Below are 16,071 nucleotides of genomic sequence, written 5' to 3' on the forward strand. Positions count from 1 at the left end.
TAAAATGAATAAAAACAACAACAAAACTTATCTATTAGATAGAGGGGTCAGAGCAGAGCAATACTTGGGTGGTTATGAAGAGGACCGACAAATCTTTAAGAGATACATATTTAGGGATGTATAATAGGCAACATATAGTTTCTCAGGATATGACTGTTTGCAAAAGTTATGAAATAAAATGAGGAAATAAACAATTGAGAGATCTCTACAGGTAGAATGATGCCAATTATTTTTTTAAACTGATATATATTTATGCATTGTGTATTTGCTGTAACTTCTGCAATCACTTACCTATATGGAGACTGAACTGATGTTGCTACAGTTGGCATGGCAGTTGCTGTAAGCATTTTTGTTGCTCTGGTCACAGCATGTGTTAGAGTGGGGCCACCAAGTGCTGAACTGGCTGCCTATAAAATAAGAAATGATCATTCTACATCAGGGTTTCTTAACCTCAGCTCTATTGACATTTGGGGCTGGAAACTTTTTTGTCATGGAGGACTGTTCTAGGCATTGTAGGATGTTTAACAGCATCCCTGACCTCTACTCACAGTAGGACCCCTCTAACTGTGACAACCTAAGAGGTCTCCAGACACTGCCAAATTATCTGTGGGAGGAAAAATAAGTTCCAGTTGAGAACTACTGTTCTACGTATGTTCACACTTAGATGGTACTTCATTTAGGGGTACTTAAATACTTTAAATGTTTTTTATGATGACTGATTTGGATGGAAGTCATGACAGGAAATCCTATACAGATTCCAGCACATATTCATCACCAAAATGTCTAAGTTACTGACATTTGGAGGCAGTAGCATTTTATGTTTTTGGAATACTTTTTGTTATATGTAAAACAAATAAGCACAAATTAAGAAAGAAAATGAATGTTTAATGCTTTAACCATCATGCTGGAAACAAGGCCCTGGAAATATATGTGAGATGTATTACACAGCAGTCTTCTAATGGACAAAGAAAACCAAATGCCTACTACTGAGTGCCCTGTGGTGGCCTTTAATATCATTTATAATAGACACTATATGGAAGCGTGAGGGAGGATGGGAAAAGCAGCAAGTGCTTGTATAAAATTCCTGGACCAAAAAATAAAAAGGAGAAAAAGGATCTACTGGAAATGCAGAGTAGACCTGTTTTCTGAAGACAGTCCCTATATGCCCGCAAGGGAGGATGGGTAAAGCAGGGAAGAGCGGTGGTGGAGGAGAAGGAACAATTTCCTATAAAGTATACTTCTCTATTGGGGGAATTGAGGCAAATGACTGTTCACAAATTGGTACAATATGATATGCTTCAAAATTCTTCACTAGGATCCAGCTAAAAATATCAACATTAACATGACCTCAAAATATAAAATTTCCTTTTATAATAAAGGAAAAATCCAAAGCATTTATTTCAAAAACAGGTTAAATAAAATCTGCTACTCACTTCTAATCTTGTGTAGCAATCAGCAATGAATTTCTTATGTAATGATACAGAATCCTAAAAGTAAGAGGTATATGGAAATTAAAATTAGTCTGGCATTTGGCTGTAATCATTAAGGACAAAATGTCAAAATAAAGAAGCCAATCTTCAGGCATGCCAACTTATAAATAACAAATATATAATTTTCTGCCATTTTGTGCATGAGTAACTTTTTCCCTTGGATACCTACCTTTTTTAACCTAGGATTTAGATTAATGTAACTATAGTTTATGATTAACTGAATAGCTTCATTTGCAATTTCTTCATCAGGTGATTCCATGGCTATTTTCCAAATGAAATCCATTCCTATCAATTCCAGCTTTTCTACATACTGTTCAAAAGAAAAAAAAATGATATAGCACACCAAGGTCATAAAACTGCAATTACTTTCTGTTACATTGTTAAGTCTATACCTCTTCAGTTCAATATGAATTAAGGCTGCAAAAACCAAGCTATATGAGAATACTATTGTACCAATATGGAATTTTAAAACAAAAAACAACCAACCACATTACAACATTGCCACAGGGATATGAAAGACAGTTTGGGAAATATAATCAATAATGCTGTAAATGTTTTGTAGGGTGTCAGGTAGACATATGTCTTATTAGGGAGACCACTTCATGCATGGTGTAGAGGCCTGACCACTGCAGTGTACACCTGAAGCTGAATAATAATGAACATTAACTATAATTTAATATATATATATATAGTCATGGGATATGGAGTATAGTGTGGGGAGTGAAGTCAATGGAATTTAATACATATGTATGATGTTGGGGGGGGCAGAGGGTTGTCACTTTGTGAGGGATGAAATGTATAACTATTACATTGTTTTGCACACCTGAAACTAATAAAACAAACAAAAAAAAACCAAACCAAAAACAACAAACAAACAAACAAACAAAACCCACAACCAACCACAGAAACACTGAGCAACATCCAACGAAACCCGGATAGATAAGGAGCTTTTTCTCCAGATACCCTTATACCTAAACTAGCTGTCTACCCAGACGAGCTATTAATGCAGAAATAGCACAGGAGTGAGATGGGTACCATCTTCAGGAGCTTTCTTCAAAAGGAAATGGAGACAAGCTAGAAGTAGTTACTAATCCTTGGGGCTCAATTCAGTCTTCCCAAGGGCTTAAAAGATCTTGTAAAAACTTTTACCACCCAGGAAGCCATGTCATAAATGAAACAGTCTCGGAAAAAAGAGTTAAGTTTTGCCTTTCTTTTTTAAGGTATACATACATACATACATGTAAATATAAAAATTATCTGTATACCTTCTATAGATCCTCATTTTCCTGCTTCTTCATTTCCTGTTCCTAAATTTTTCTCCCTAAATCCCTGCCACTAAAACCCCAGAACTAAAGATTTTGTTACTGTTTTTAGGAACGTGTGGATTGATGGATCTGAGGAGCTGGTAGCTTAGATGGAATTATCTTACTCCACATTCACTTAGGCACAAGAGGCCACTGGCTGCCCCAGATCAGCAAGAAGCAAAGAGGGACCTGAGGAGCCAGCTGTGCTGAAAAGGGGGCCTCTAGTACACTCTACAAGAAGCTGTTATCAATGCAGAAAACAGCAGACAAGGGGATATACATTCTTAAAAAAAATAAAAATAAAAATCCTGTTTTATCTCAATTATAACATGTTTTTTGCTGTATATCGTTTTACTAGATTATCCAAATTATCTAGATTTGAGAATAATGTACTTACCAACTGAGCTCCTTGTCTTTTCAATCGATGATCACAGAGATTCACATTTTCAAAAAAAGTCTTAAATAAGTTAAAACCTGAAATTATAGAATGTCAGATAAATTCATAGACTCTAAGTAACACAGATAATCAGTGAAAAAACTCAAAGCATATGAAGAGCTAAAACTAAAATGCTTAGTGCAAAACATGGGTGCAAATCTTTGAGAACTTGGATTGGGGATGGTTTCTTAGGTATGGTGCCAAAAGCACAAGCAGCAAAAGAAAAAATAAGTAAATTGGACTTCATCAAAATTAAAAATTTTGTGCTTCAAAGGACTATCAAGAAAGTGAAAAGACAACCCATAGAATTAGCCAAAATATACACAAATCATGTATGTGTCTGATAAGGAGCTAGTATGCAGAATATACAAAAACCTCTTAAAACTCAACAATAAAAAGACATATAACCTAGTTAAAAATGGGCAAAAGATTTGAACTGGTATTTCTCTAAAGAAGATATACAAATGGTCAATAAGCACATGAACAGATACTCAATATCATTAGTCTTCAGGGAAATGCAAATCAATACCACATGATACTACTTCACACCTACTAGGATGGCTAAAATAAAAAAGACAGACAATAACAAGTACTAGTGAGGATGTGGAGAAACTGAAACCCTCATACTTTGCTGGTGGGATTATAAAATAGTGCAGCTATGCTATCTGGCAGTTTCTCAAATGTTAATTATATGATACAGCAATTCTACTCCTAGGTATACCCTATTTCTCTGAAAATAAGACCCAGATGGAAAATAAGCCCTCGTATGATTTTAGGTGCCAAAATACGGCACGTTGGCATACTGAATATTTTAAACTGAAGGAGTTTGTGGAAAAGGCACCCTTCTCCCTGAAACAGGTCATAAAACCCTCATGTGAGGGGTGTGTGCCCTCCATATCCTGGAGGAATCATGCTAGGGCTTCTTCTCCGGCTAGCTCTTATTTTTTGGGAAACACAGTATGTCCAAGAGAAATGAAAACCTATGTCCACACAAAAACTCGTACAAGAATGTTTATAGCAGCATGGTTAATAATGGCCAAAAAGTGGTAACAACCCAAGTGTCCACCAACTGATGAACAGGTAAACAAAAGGTGGTATATCCTTGCAATAGAATATTATTCGGCCTAAATAAAATGAAGTACTGATACATACTACAACCTGAGTGAACCCTGAAAACAGCATGCTATAACATAATGAAAAAAGCCAGATACAAAAGGCAACATATTGTATAATTTCATTTGTATGAAATGCCTGGATTAGGGTAATCCATAAAGACAAAAAATAGATTAGAGACAAAGGGTAGGGGAGAATTGGGAGTGGCTGCTAATAAGTACAGGATTTCTTTTTGGGATGATGAAATGTTCTGGGTGAAAGTTGCACAACTTTGTGAATATCCTAAATTATACATTTAAAAAGTTAATTTTATGGTTTGTGAATTATACCTCAAGAAAAAAAATATTTCAATTAAAAGAAACACCTAAAAGGAAGATTTCTATACTTTGATACATTTTTATCTTAAATGAATCCTTTTTTTAGTATGCAACTTCATGAAAAGACAGTTTGGCAACTTGAGTTATCAGGCATAAGTTAATTATAAGATACCATTTAGATAGAAAGAAATTTATCCCTATATATAAACATCTTTATATACATAAGGAAAAGACCAGAAAGATATTCCCAACTGTTTGGTTGCTTCTGAGAAGTTGGTTTAGAAAAAAAGGAAGGAACAAAATTTTTCAAAGACTGAAAAAATGATTTTACGTTGTTTTCCTACCATTCATAGTGATTTCGTATGACTCCAATTTCAGAATTTTCTCCTTGAAGAGCTGCTGCTGAACGTCACTCTCGAGATCATGCTGCCCTTTCGTAAACCATTCAAAACACATCTGTGGATCAAGACCAATATTAATTCTATAACTAAAATCCATTACATATATACATGAATAAATATATATATTTATATATTCTGAATTGGGACAATAAAGATAAGTTACTTTTAATTCTCCAAAAATTTATATTGCCAAAATACCACTCAAAAATGAAATTGTCAGAAGTCGGAACTAAATAAAGCAGTAAGTTACTAGCAATCTTTCCCACTGATAATGAAAATATATACTCATACTTTGCTTTGAATTTTATACTTGGGATTTTCCATAAATGTTTATTAATAAGCCTTACTATGTGCCAGACACTGTTACATATTTAGTTCTTTCAACAATCCTATAAAGTAGTTAATATTATTCTGTAAAATGAGAGGAGGAAACTGCGATTTACTGTTAGAAAAGATCAAAACAGGTGTGCTACTGGTTTAATCTATTTTCAGCTGTTTAATTATAGCTCTAAAAATCTGGTTAGGCATTCATTCTTCTCTGGTGTTTCTGCGGTACAACATCATTGCAGGAAACTCAGTTTTCTCTTGGTAACTTAAAATTAGTTTCATGTGATGGAAAAAAAACCCTAAAAGATACACTGAGAATTTCTTTGCTGTACTTACATGGTTTAATTTGGTTTTATCTACAATGGCATCAAAATTACCAAAGTACTCAAACATTTATTTATATCACATTATATAAAATATTTTCCACCACTTACAGTTCCTGGCCTACTCATATAAATGTATGCTGAGTAAATTAAAAAGTGCTTAGAGCTAAAGATGTGAGACACACACAAAAAATGAAATATTAAGTCCCGCTTCTGCCTTACTTTACCCGCTATACCATCTTCTTACCTCTCTATCTAATTCACACACATCCTGGCCCGTCACAAGACACTCCCAGATTTCCTTGGCACGATTCCAACCCAGATAAAGAGTAGCTTCTTGCAAGAAAAATGCCAGAAATTTTAGATGGGCCTCTAAATACTGCAAAAAGAAATGATAATCATTTAACTCCGCACATTCCTACCTAAAAGCAAAATTAAAAAAACAAAAAAACTTTAAAATAAAAATATATAGTTTTACCTAATACTTTTGCACAGAATTCACGGTAAAGTAACTGTGAAAAATCTGTTTATAAGGTGACAGAGCAATGTGGTGGAAGTTACTTCACGTCTATTACAAATTCAGTTGACTTTAGATGCCAATAAAATATAATTTCAGCAATCTCAAAGTAAAACACCACAAACTCACAACTAGTGAGTTCAGGGTTTTTTCCTACTTTTTAAAAATAATACTACTGATCAATTGAAAAACAAAAGCAACTATCCACAGAATTGACAATTAGTATTTCATATCAAAGATAAAGATGTTTATTTTTATTACTTCATTATATGCAGTTCTTAGGTGGTTTACTGATTTACCCACAAATATCAATTTTCTAAACTTTTGAAATAATTATAGTCAAGACATAAAACTGTTCCATCTCTACAAAGATAACTCATGCTACTGCTTTAAAGTTATATCCAACAAATATTATTTTTATAGCTCAAGTGCAAAACGTCCAAATGAATGTTGTAAATCATGAAACAAAAGCATGGTGCCCATACCTCCCGGTAAGTGTATCGACCATCCACTAGTGTTGACCCAGTTAAGCCTCCAGGTCCAGCCACACCTGCTGCAAGTCGATGACAAGCTATCAAACTTCCCGTTACCAATTTCACTATTTCAAAATTTTTCTTCAAGTCTTGAATAATGCTCTTGGCAAAAAAAACAAAAAACCAAAAAAAAAACAGTATGAGAATTTACAGTTATTTTGTCAGTTTAATACTTCTATGTTAGCATGTAGTCCTAGGTGAGTGACAGCAAACATGGTTTCTTGACTCACATTTTCTACATAGAAGTAAATAAAACCAATCTGGTTATGTACTTTTACTAGGGAATTAACTTCTCTGCTAAATTTTGCTTCTCAGAGACTTTTTAAAGAGAGCACTCTTTCGAATCTTTTCAAACAAATTTCTAAAACACCATTCTAACTTTTAAAATTGGTTTAATTATTTCAATAAATTACGGAAATAAAAAAGAAATGTTAGGTATATATCAAAAGAAAAGCTCCATAGAAATGAAAGCAAAAGGATTTTTAAACTCAAGATTATTATATAACACAAATGAATTGCATTAATAACTATAAAAATGTAACATAATGACAAGACACAGCAATTTTATTCATGTTTTATTATAAAAGGTTTTATAAGTGATTGTAGAATAATCAAATATAGCTATATTCTTACCTTGTCTTGCTTTTGATAGGTTTGTTTTATGAATGAACGGGTGATTTCATGGAGCTGACGCAAAGCTGGTACCACCCATACAAATTGGGGATTATTAAGCTGAGATGACTAGAGTTAAAAAGAAGTTACATTAATTAAATTTAGAAATAAATGGCAGACAAAATTATTAGCTATAAAAAATTTCCAAGTCAATTAGGCTTCATTATTACACATTCTATTCTTTTTCTCCTCACACTGCTCATTTAGAGTTCATCTCCATGCATTTATAATTTAGTCTTCAACTTCTTATTCTGCATGCAATTATTCCTAAGGTCACGAACTGCAAACAGGAGTGGATGTGAAGTGACAGCAAATGTACAGGGGTACATCAGCAAAAAACAGACAACAAGGAATTAGCAACTTCAGAGGATAGATTAAGTAGCACAGGCTGCTAGGCATGTTGACATAATAAAATAAACTGATGGCAAAAGTTGAACTTGGATAAGACTGAACTGGCTGAGCAGTAAAATGGAATAAAAATGTGGTTGTCTATAATTATATGATTAAGATACCAATGATATGATCAAGCTACTGAGAATGGTCTAAATATTAAAGAAAATGTTCATGATCTGCTTGTATTTCCTAGTTAAAACAATTGTAAGATAATTCTATTTTTATTAATTATTACAGCCACTTTACACTTACACTTTATGTTTTTCAAAACACTTTCAAATGTATTATTTCTGAAACTGGTACAGGACAACCCAGATTTTCATAGTACCTATGTGAAAAGTCTGATGTTCATCTTTAAAAGGAAAACTGCTTTTTAACAAATAGCATGTTCGAACTACGAGATTTCATAAAATTTTTAGGAATATCAGGTTAAACACAACATTTATTTTAAAGGCTACATTTTGTGTTTTTTTTTAAGCCTTCTAGCTTCTTCAAATCTTTCTGTAAAATGAAGAACCCTATGGGGCGGAAAAACACTTTTTATGTCTTTTGTAGAAAAACACCACCAACTACTTGAATATGTAAATATGAGAGCTATTCCTAAAACCATACTGGATTTCCTAGAGATTAGCCAATCAGCAAATACCATTATTTCCTGGATTCTAAGATACAGGTTTTTTAAATTTCTACATTTTTGAAACTGACACTTCTTACAATTATGTCAAAAGAAACTTACTAGCCACTAGGCATAGGAGTAAGTTTTGATACAGCTGTCCTTACCTGAGTATGTACAAGCTTAGCTGTATACAAAGGGTACTTGTTCATCTGCCTGCCATTTTATTTTTTACTTGGTATAGGTAACACCAAACAAGGAAGGCTTTTCAACTTAAATTGAGATCACTGATCTGTTACAAAAAGATTATGCTATTGTCATGTCCGCCAATTCAATTAAAAGAAAAGAAAACTGCTGGTGGTCACAAACCATAGCATTTTTCAGCCAGGGGGATTTGGTGTGACAGACTCAGACCCTGTGAAGGGCTATATCACTCAGCACTGAATGTCTCTGTCCAAAGTTCCACCTAATTCCAGAGAAGCCGTTTAACTTGTAGTATACACAATTTTATGAAGGGAAAAAGCAGATTGAGTTTTACGAGAAAGGACAAGGACACAAACCTCCATATTCTTCAATATGCCTCAAAATTAGATAGTCAATCTTAAAAGATTTCAAAGAGGTCAAAAACATTACTTGACTGATAATGAAAAGCTGTGTTCCACAGTGAAGCTGTACATACTGGTCAAAAGGAAACTGAGACTGAAACTCTTAAATGTGAATCTAATCACATGAATGGTAAAAGTAAAATGTAGTTTCTTTTTCCCTTCTTTATAAACTTATTAGGTTTGCGATGCAGGTTACAGTCACTAGCATCTTAGAATCAGAGAAATAAGGTATGTGTTAAAGGCCAACTATCTGCAAGAACAGCTAGAATATTTCTGCTAAAATATAAAAGTTACATAATGACAGGGATTAAAACGCAAAGGCTTAAGTCTAAACTGATACCTTCCAAAAGGATTACAAACATTAGGATATAAATATAAACCTTTTAGCAAATAATCAGGTATATTAAAAAATACCATTACGACCAATTACGTCAATTATAGTTAGAATATTTTTATTTAACATTCAAAGTTATACTTTGAAGGTAGTTCACTATCAAATAAAATTAAAAGAAAAAACATAAAATTGGAATTTAAAAAGTGCGTATTTCTCATATGGCCTTTCTAAAGTTTAGTAAACAGGACAGCTATCACTGATTCCATCATATCTATGACATTATGTTGCCAAATTTCAATTACTCTTCTCCACTCACAAAAGGGGCAGAAGACTATGGTGAACAATTGAAATGAACATATCTGATCATGTATAATAATGGAGCTCAGGTTTCATAAGTAGGAGTTAATAGTATGTCTAAATTAGTCTTTTAACATTAGATGAAGCCTTAGAGGTCAACTGGTTTGGCCTGCAAATCGATGCCTAAACTCCTCTTACTCATTTTTGTTAAATGACTAGTTAGTATCCATCCTAGTTATTTCCAGTGATGAGGGACTCAGGAGGCATTGCATTCTACTTCATGCTGTTTTCACTAAAGTTCATTAATCTATCATACTGAAACTCTCCTTCCCATAACTTCTTAGGAGACATAAAAAGTAAGCTAAATAAAGCTTCTCTATAACAATCCTCTCAGTGTCTGAAGAAAGCTTTCATACTCTTTTGAGTTCTTGTTTCTCAAAGCTGCACATCCCCCCTTGCTCATCTCATCTGTCTTCTTTTTCTATACCTAGCCATTTATCTAGAATCAAAGTAAGGATTTTTACATGGAAGAACATTTTTAAAGAAGTATTTCTTCCTGTGCTAACCATGTCACTGTGAGACTGTACTGAGGACATCTTGCTACTTTTACTTTCAGTTACATTTTTTGGCAAGTAGAGGTCATTCATCTATGGGAATGTAACAATGTTAGTATCCTGGTAGAGTGAAGGGGAAGAAGTACTAGGAAGGGAACAACATTTACTGAAAGGCTGCCAGGCACTGAGCTAGGACGCCTTAAGATAATGACTTAAGGAATATGCAAACACCACTAATTGAGTAAAAGTCATTTTTTTGGTTTCGTCATTTTATTTTTTGATGAGTACATTTAAACTTTTTAATTGAAGGAAAAAAGAGGTCAAATAAGACGGAAAGGGTTGGGGTAGACAGTGGAAGGTATAAAGGAAGCAAAGGAAAGAGGACCAAGGAAGCCAAGGGTATCCTGACGGAATCTACAGAAATAAAGGTCAGAAACAAAGGTCAGAATTTCTGAGCACAACAGTGGAACTTGGGAATTGTAAGAGTGTCCAAAGCAGAGGGAAAGGAATCAGTCAGGGGAACAGAGGCAGCTGAGGGTGGGAGGGGAGTGAGGTGGGTGATCTTGTCTTACCCTTTGCTTAGTTTCTGTGTAGCCTGGCAGGGAGACATAATCCCCAGTCAGCCCACCTTGCTGCCTGGCAGGAAAGGGCATAGCATAGAAAAACACCTTTAGTGGCAGTATATAATTCACCTCCCTGCCTGGAGTCATATCCAGGGGGCTTCGATCTTCCCACTGCCCCCCTTCAGTCATGTGTGCTTTAAAGGAGCATCTGAGAAAGCACTTAAGTCAACTGAAAAGTGCTATATAAATGCAAGGTATTATTATTTGGGATGAAATAATGACACATCAGAATTTCTTTACTGGGAGCAGTGGGAAATTAAAAAGGAAGAATGTTCCTTTCGAGACTCACAAATGACTCCAAAATTCTCCCTGTTACTTTTTGAGTCTTGTTATAAAACAACAGACATGAATGAAGTGACTGCAAAGAGAAGCAATAAAGATGTAGCGATGCTATTGGCTAGAAGAGCTAAGTAATGCTTAGCTGTGACAAGGAAGGAACAGAGGTCAGGAAGGATTTTCTGGTTTCAAAAACCATTTCCTCAGAGGGAGGAAAAAGTCTCTTCGGTTTTGATTTTCTTATCTATACATCTGTTACTAAGAAGAAAAGACCATTTTTCTATAGATACCCTTTTCCACTTACTATTACTATTGAAGGATCTAAACTTCTCAAATAACTGGATGAGTTCCAATCATAAAGACAGAGGCTGCTAAATTATCTGAATCACTGAGCTGAGAAAACTGGAAAAATTCAAATTGTATCTGAGTAGAAAGAGAGCAATGTTGTTGATTTAAAGGAGTAATTCTAATTCTACATAACCTGAGCATAACCAGCTCCAGTTCATGAATGACTTTTAAAATCTCTAAAGCTAGATAACATGTAGAAAATCCACTCGATCAAATTTCAATGTCACAAATACAAAACACCAAGTTCTTAAATGCCCCCAACTAAACTTTACGACCAAATATACCATAAGAAAATGAAAGCCCACTGGGTCACCAAAGCCTCTTAACAAGAGCTGACAGTCTCTGAATATACCAATGACAATCAGTAGTCGTCAAGATTTTAAAGAAATACTTCTTAGTGAAAGCTAAGAAAAATGATTTACCAATGAAAGCACTAAGCCACTAGCTATTTACCAAAACCTTGAATGTTAATAGTAACACGAAATCGCCGTGGCCGCTAGGCGTTCCGTTTGGTCTGGGCAGCCCGAGGGCCCCCGTGGGAGGAGGACACCACCACTCTGATCAGGGCTGCTGCGACTATGGGCTCGCATTCCAGAGAGCAGCCACTTGACTAGTCCTCTCAGAGGAGAGACCTGACATTTAAGGACCGGAACAACAGGATAGCAACAGTCATCACTGCTTACGCTAACCACCCTTTCAAAGGACAGTCCAAAAGTCCACTGCGACCCCTAGGCCAGAACCCTGAAGGGGAGGGTTTGCACAGGGCCGGTCGCTCTTGCAGTCACTACCCAAGCCTACCTTCTAAAATTGAGCCCCAGCAGAGGGCACTCACTCAATAGCTGTCTAAGGAATTACGTTAGGAACACATCTGAGTCAAGCATCTGAGAAACGACTACAGCCAGCACTGAATGAACCTCCTTCTTCCTTTTTCTCTCTCTTCTTACTCTATGAATGTTCCTCCATTTCTCCCTTATAGGAGAAAAATGGGCATGATATTATTTAGAATCCACTGTAACTTACTGAAGTTATGCATGTTTTGGAATTACTATAAAAAAAAAAAGACTAAGTTGAAGGTCTTATAATTTTATGAGAATAATATAGTAAATCTACTCTTTGAATGTGACTCTGGATTTTGTTTTTTCCCTTTCAGAGTCAATAACTTCCCAAGCTTTAAATAATAAAGCGTAGGTCATAAATATCTAAATAGTAGTTTGTATCTGCACATTATTCTAAGCAGCACTAAAACATATCCTCTTAAAAATATGATGCAACTTATTGAAAGGAATTATTAAATTAGTATACCTTTTAGTTGGTTCCATCTGCAAATTCTTACCTTGAATCCATCCTTCTTGTTTTTTTCCAAACCTGACCATTCTCCAGGCTGAAAATTAATTTTAAGAGAAATATAAATGACTTGGTAAAAGCAGTGCTTAAAATTTCCCAATCTTGGACTCTAAGGTAAGAGCTTCCAGATAAGATATTTAGTTTAAATTACATAATAGGGGAGGACAATGAATTGGCTCTAATTCCTCAGTACTATCGCTCTGACAACAAAACCAAACCAAAGATAAAACCAACCCTTTTAATGTCCTCTATGCATTTGATGATGTAGCTCCTCTTGATCGCTTCTTTCACTGCATATGCGTCACTAAGAATTGTCAGGTGTTCATCCAAGGCTTGCTGAATAAGGCCACTGGGCAGCGTTGGAAGATGGGCCAGTTCCCAGAGTACATCTAACACCTACAATAATACCACTTATGATGAGCCAGCCAATATGCAAGTAAAACTGCTTTAAGTATTTGTAGCTAGAAAAATTCATTTTTTGATTCTCCTGCCTTTCCAGAAGTGGTCTCAAAGCGAGCTTCCCGGCCTATTCGTCCAATCAGGCTCAATAGCTTCTGTCTTACTCTATCGCTCTCAGTTTCCCAGCTCTGTAGAACAGAAAAGACAAGACACAAGAGTTGTTGTACTATCCCAATTTTATCAAACTGGCAAAATATGCAAAAACTTTAAACTTGGGCGAAAAAAGTTTAACAAAGTAAGAAGGGAACACTTAAGCACTACTAATTTAGATGCAGGAGACCTCAAAATAAGCTTATTTTAGAAAAACTTAGGAGTAAGCATGTTTGAACACATACCTTCTGAATGAGAACAAACAAATGATTAAGCTGATCTGAATTAAATTTGACAGCTGCTGCAGCAATAATAGTATGAATGTTCTCGATCACGGTAGATGATTGTCCTGACTAAAAAAGGAGACATTAGGAAAAAGTTAAGTCTTAGAACTTGGAAAAATCTAAGTATTCTCCTTGGCAATTTATAGAAGCAAAAGCAAAACAGTAATACAGATAAGTTGATTCTTGTCTAATCAGCATTCACTTCCATGATAATATTGGCAAAACTACATGAAGCAACCATTATGAATGGTTATCAGTTGGTCTGGTTTAAATTCCCAGGAGCATTAAATCTTTAAAAATACAATGTAAAAAAAGATGAGAATCAAATTCTCAATCTGACATTTGCATTTCAAGAGAACAAAATATTTTCAACTGGCTAAAAAAAAAAAAAAATTAAACTAACTGCATTACAGGACAGACACTCACTTTTGGCATTTCATAAATGATCATGATGACCTTGGTTGAGAGTGTTATCTGATTCATTTTTTATTTTGCTTATAGATATTTTATGACTTCAATTAATTTATTTATCCCATGGGAAGTAAGTCTCTGCTTCACAGATATAGATCCCATGGTCGACCTAATGGTTGAAATTCACTTTATAACCTCAATCACAGTTTCACCATGTGAGAAACTTGAAAGGCAGGGGGAATTTTAAAGATTTAATTCTACAAGAATTTGCTCTGTATCTACTATTCACAAACATTCAATGAATGTAGTAGGGATATTTAACCTATATCATGGTTTCTAATCCTCAATCTATGTGGATTCACAATTTATGAGGGTGATTAAAAAATAGTGAATGTTTAAATTTAAAAAAATTTATTATAGTAAAAAGACACATTGCCATTAATCCCCGTCAAAATACTCCCTCTTGTTTCAAACACACTTATCCCATCGTTCTTGCCACTTTCTGAAGCAGTTCTGGAAGTCCTCTTTTGTGAGTGTTTTTAGTTGCGCTGTCATGGCTGCCTCAATGTCCCGAATCGATTCAAAATGTTCTCTTTTCATGGTTATTTTGACTTTGAGGAAGGGCCAGAAGTTGCACGGTGCCAGATCCTGTGAATAAGGTGGATGAGGACACACAGTAATGTTTTTATTTGACAGAAATTGCCGTATACCAGAAGTGATGTGTGACACAGAACCTTTCCACTGTGATCAAAACATACAGTACTGCTGCTGAATGTCATCCAACGGAAAGGCAGGGGATCTTTAATACAAGAAGCGACGCATCAAACGTTAGTAAGAGTGTGACAAGTTTCAACTTGTTCGGTGCAGTCAATTGCATGTGAGCTACAGTTGAGAGAAGCTGTGTTTTAAAGTTTGTCGTAAATCATCCTCCATCATGACAATGCTCCGTGTTAACATTATTTCTGGTATATGGCAATTTCTGTCAAATAAAAACATTACGGTGCATCCTCATCCACCTTCTTCACCGGATCTGGCACCATGTGACTTCTGGCTCTTTCCCAAAGTCAAAATGATTTAGGACATCGAGGCAGCCACGACAGCACAACCAAAGACACTCACAGAAGAGGACTTCCAGAACTGCTTCAGAAAGTGGCAAGAACGATGGGATAAGTGTTCAAAGCGAGGGGGATTAATTAATAGCAATGAGTCTTTAACAGCAATAATTTTTTTTATTTAAACATTCACCGTATTGTTTGATCACACCTCGTATACTCACAAAACAAAATTATATGAGAGTATTCAACTAAGGTCAAGACATGGGAAGTAAAATTCACAGGATCCAGGACTGTTTTCTTTCAGTCCTACACCTAACTTTCTGTAGTCTGCTGTGTAATGCCAGGCTGGGAGCCTGCAAATTACATTTCCTCTGCCAGCTGTGCTCCCATTATGCTCTATCAGTGAGAGGCACTGCTGGGAGATGAGCAGGCAGGAGGAAGAAAGGAGCGTTTTTGGTTTATACTAGGAAACTGGATGCAGGTGCTGGCATTTGTGACAGCAAGGAATTCCAGAAGCCCTGGTGGCAGTATCACCTGCAGCACTTGCAGTGAAAGAACCTCTAAAAAGCAGCTTCCTTTCCTTGGACTTAACACCCATTTTCCATTTTGCTCCTCCAGCATTCCTACTTGTCTTTTTTGCTCTCCCACACTAGCAACACCTTTGTGAACAATATCCTGTATTCCATTCTCTCTGAAATACCTAACATAGTTTTTGTTTCCTGACGAGATTCTGACTGATACAGTGATTAAGTGGATACAGTCAAGGTGAGCTCCAGGCTTCTTGCTGTCTTAGCAACTAAATGAAGGATAATACCATTACTGAAATAGTCTGGAAAATGACTAGGTTTGGACATGCAGAATTGGAGATGCGTATGAGATAAGTGTAATAGTTATGCATTTAGATATACTGCACTGGAGCTCCAAGAAGAGGTCTGAATTAGTGACACAATTC

At 35.4% G+C, this 16,071-nt stretch overlaps 1 protein-coding gene across 1 annotated transcript in view; it reads right to left on the bottom strand.

Annotated features, from left to right (window-relative positions):
• Positions 1-16,071, bottom strand: part of USP24 (ubiquitin specific peptidase 24) — a 134,761-nt gene that overhangs the window by 76,063 nt on the left and 42,627 nt on the right. The window contains exons 13-24 of the mRNA XM_019625979.1: positions 13,615-13,722; positions 13,312-13,407; positions 13,055-13,216; positions 12,810-12,857; positions 7,395-7,502; positions 6,714-6,863; positions 5,959-6,090; positions 5,005-5,116; positions 3,192-3,268; positions 1,660-1,800; positions 1,434-1,487; positions 292-407 (exon numbers count right to left, since the gene is read on the bottom strand). Of these exons, the coding sequence (XP_019481524.1) occupies positions 292-407; positions 1,434-1,487; positions 1,660-1,800; positions 3,192-3,268; positions 5,005-5,116; positions 5,959-6,090; positions 6,714-6,863; positions 7,395-7,502; positions 12,810-12,857; positions 13,055-13,216; positions 13,312-13,407; positions 13,615-13,722 (1,304 nt within the window). The remainder of the gene's footprint in view (positions 1-291; positions 408-1,433; positions 1,488-1,659; positions 1,801-3,191; positions 3,269-5,004; positions 5,117-5,958; positions 6,091-6,713; positions 6,864-7,394; positions 7,503-12,809; positions 12,858-13,054; positions 13,217-13,311; positions 13,408-13,614; positions 13,723-16,071) is intronic.

The sequence above is a fragment of the Hipposideros armiger genome, unplaced genomic scaffold (genome assembly GCF_001890085.2).
Source record: "Hipposideros armiger isolate ML-2016 unplaced genomic scaffold, ASM189008v1 scaffold_647, whole genome shotgun sequence".
In the NCBI taxonomy this organism is placed as follows: domain Eukaryota; kingdom Metazoa; phylum Chordata; class Mammalia; order Chiroptera; family Hipposideridae; genus Hipposideros; species Hipposideros armiger.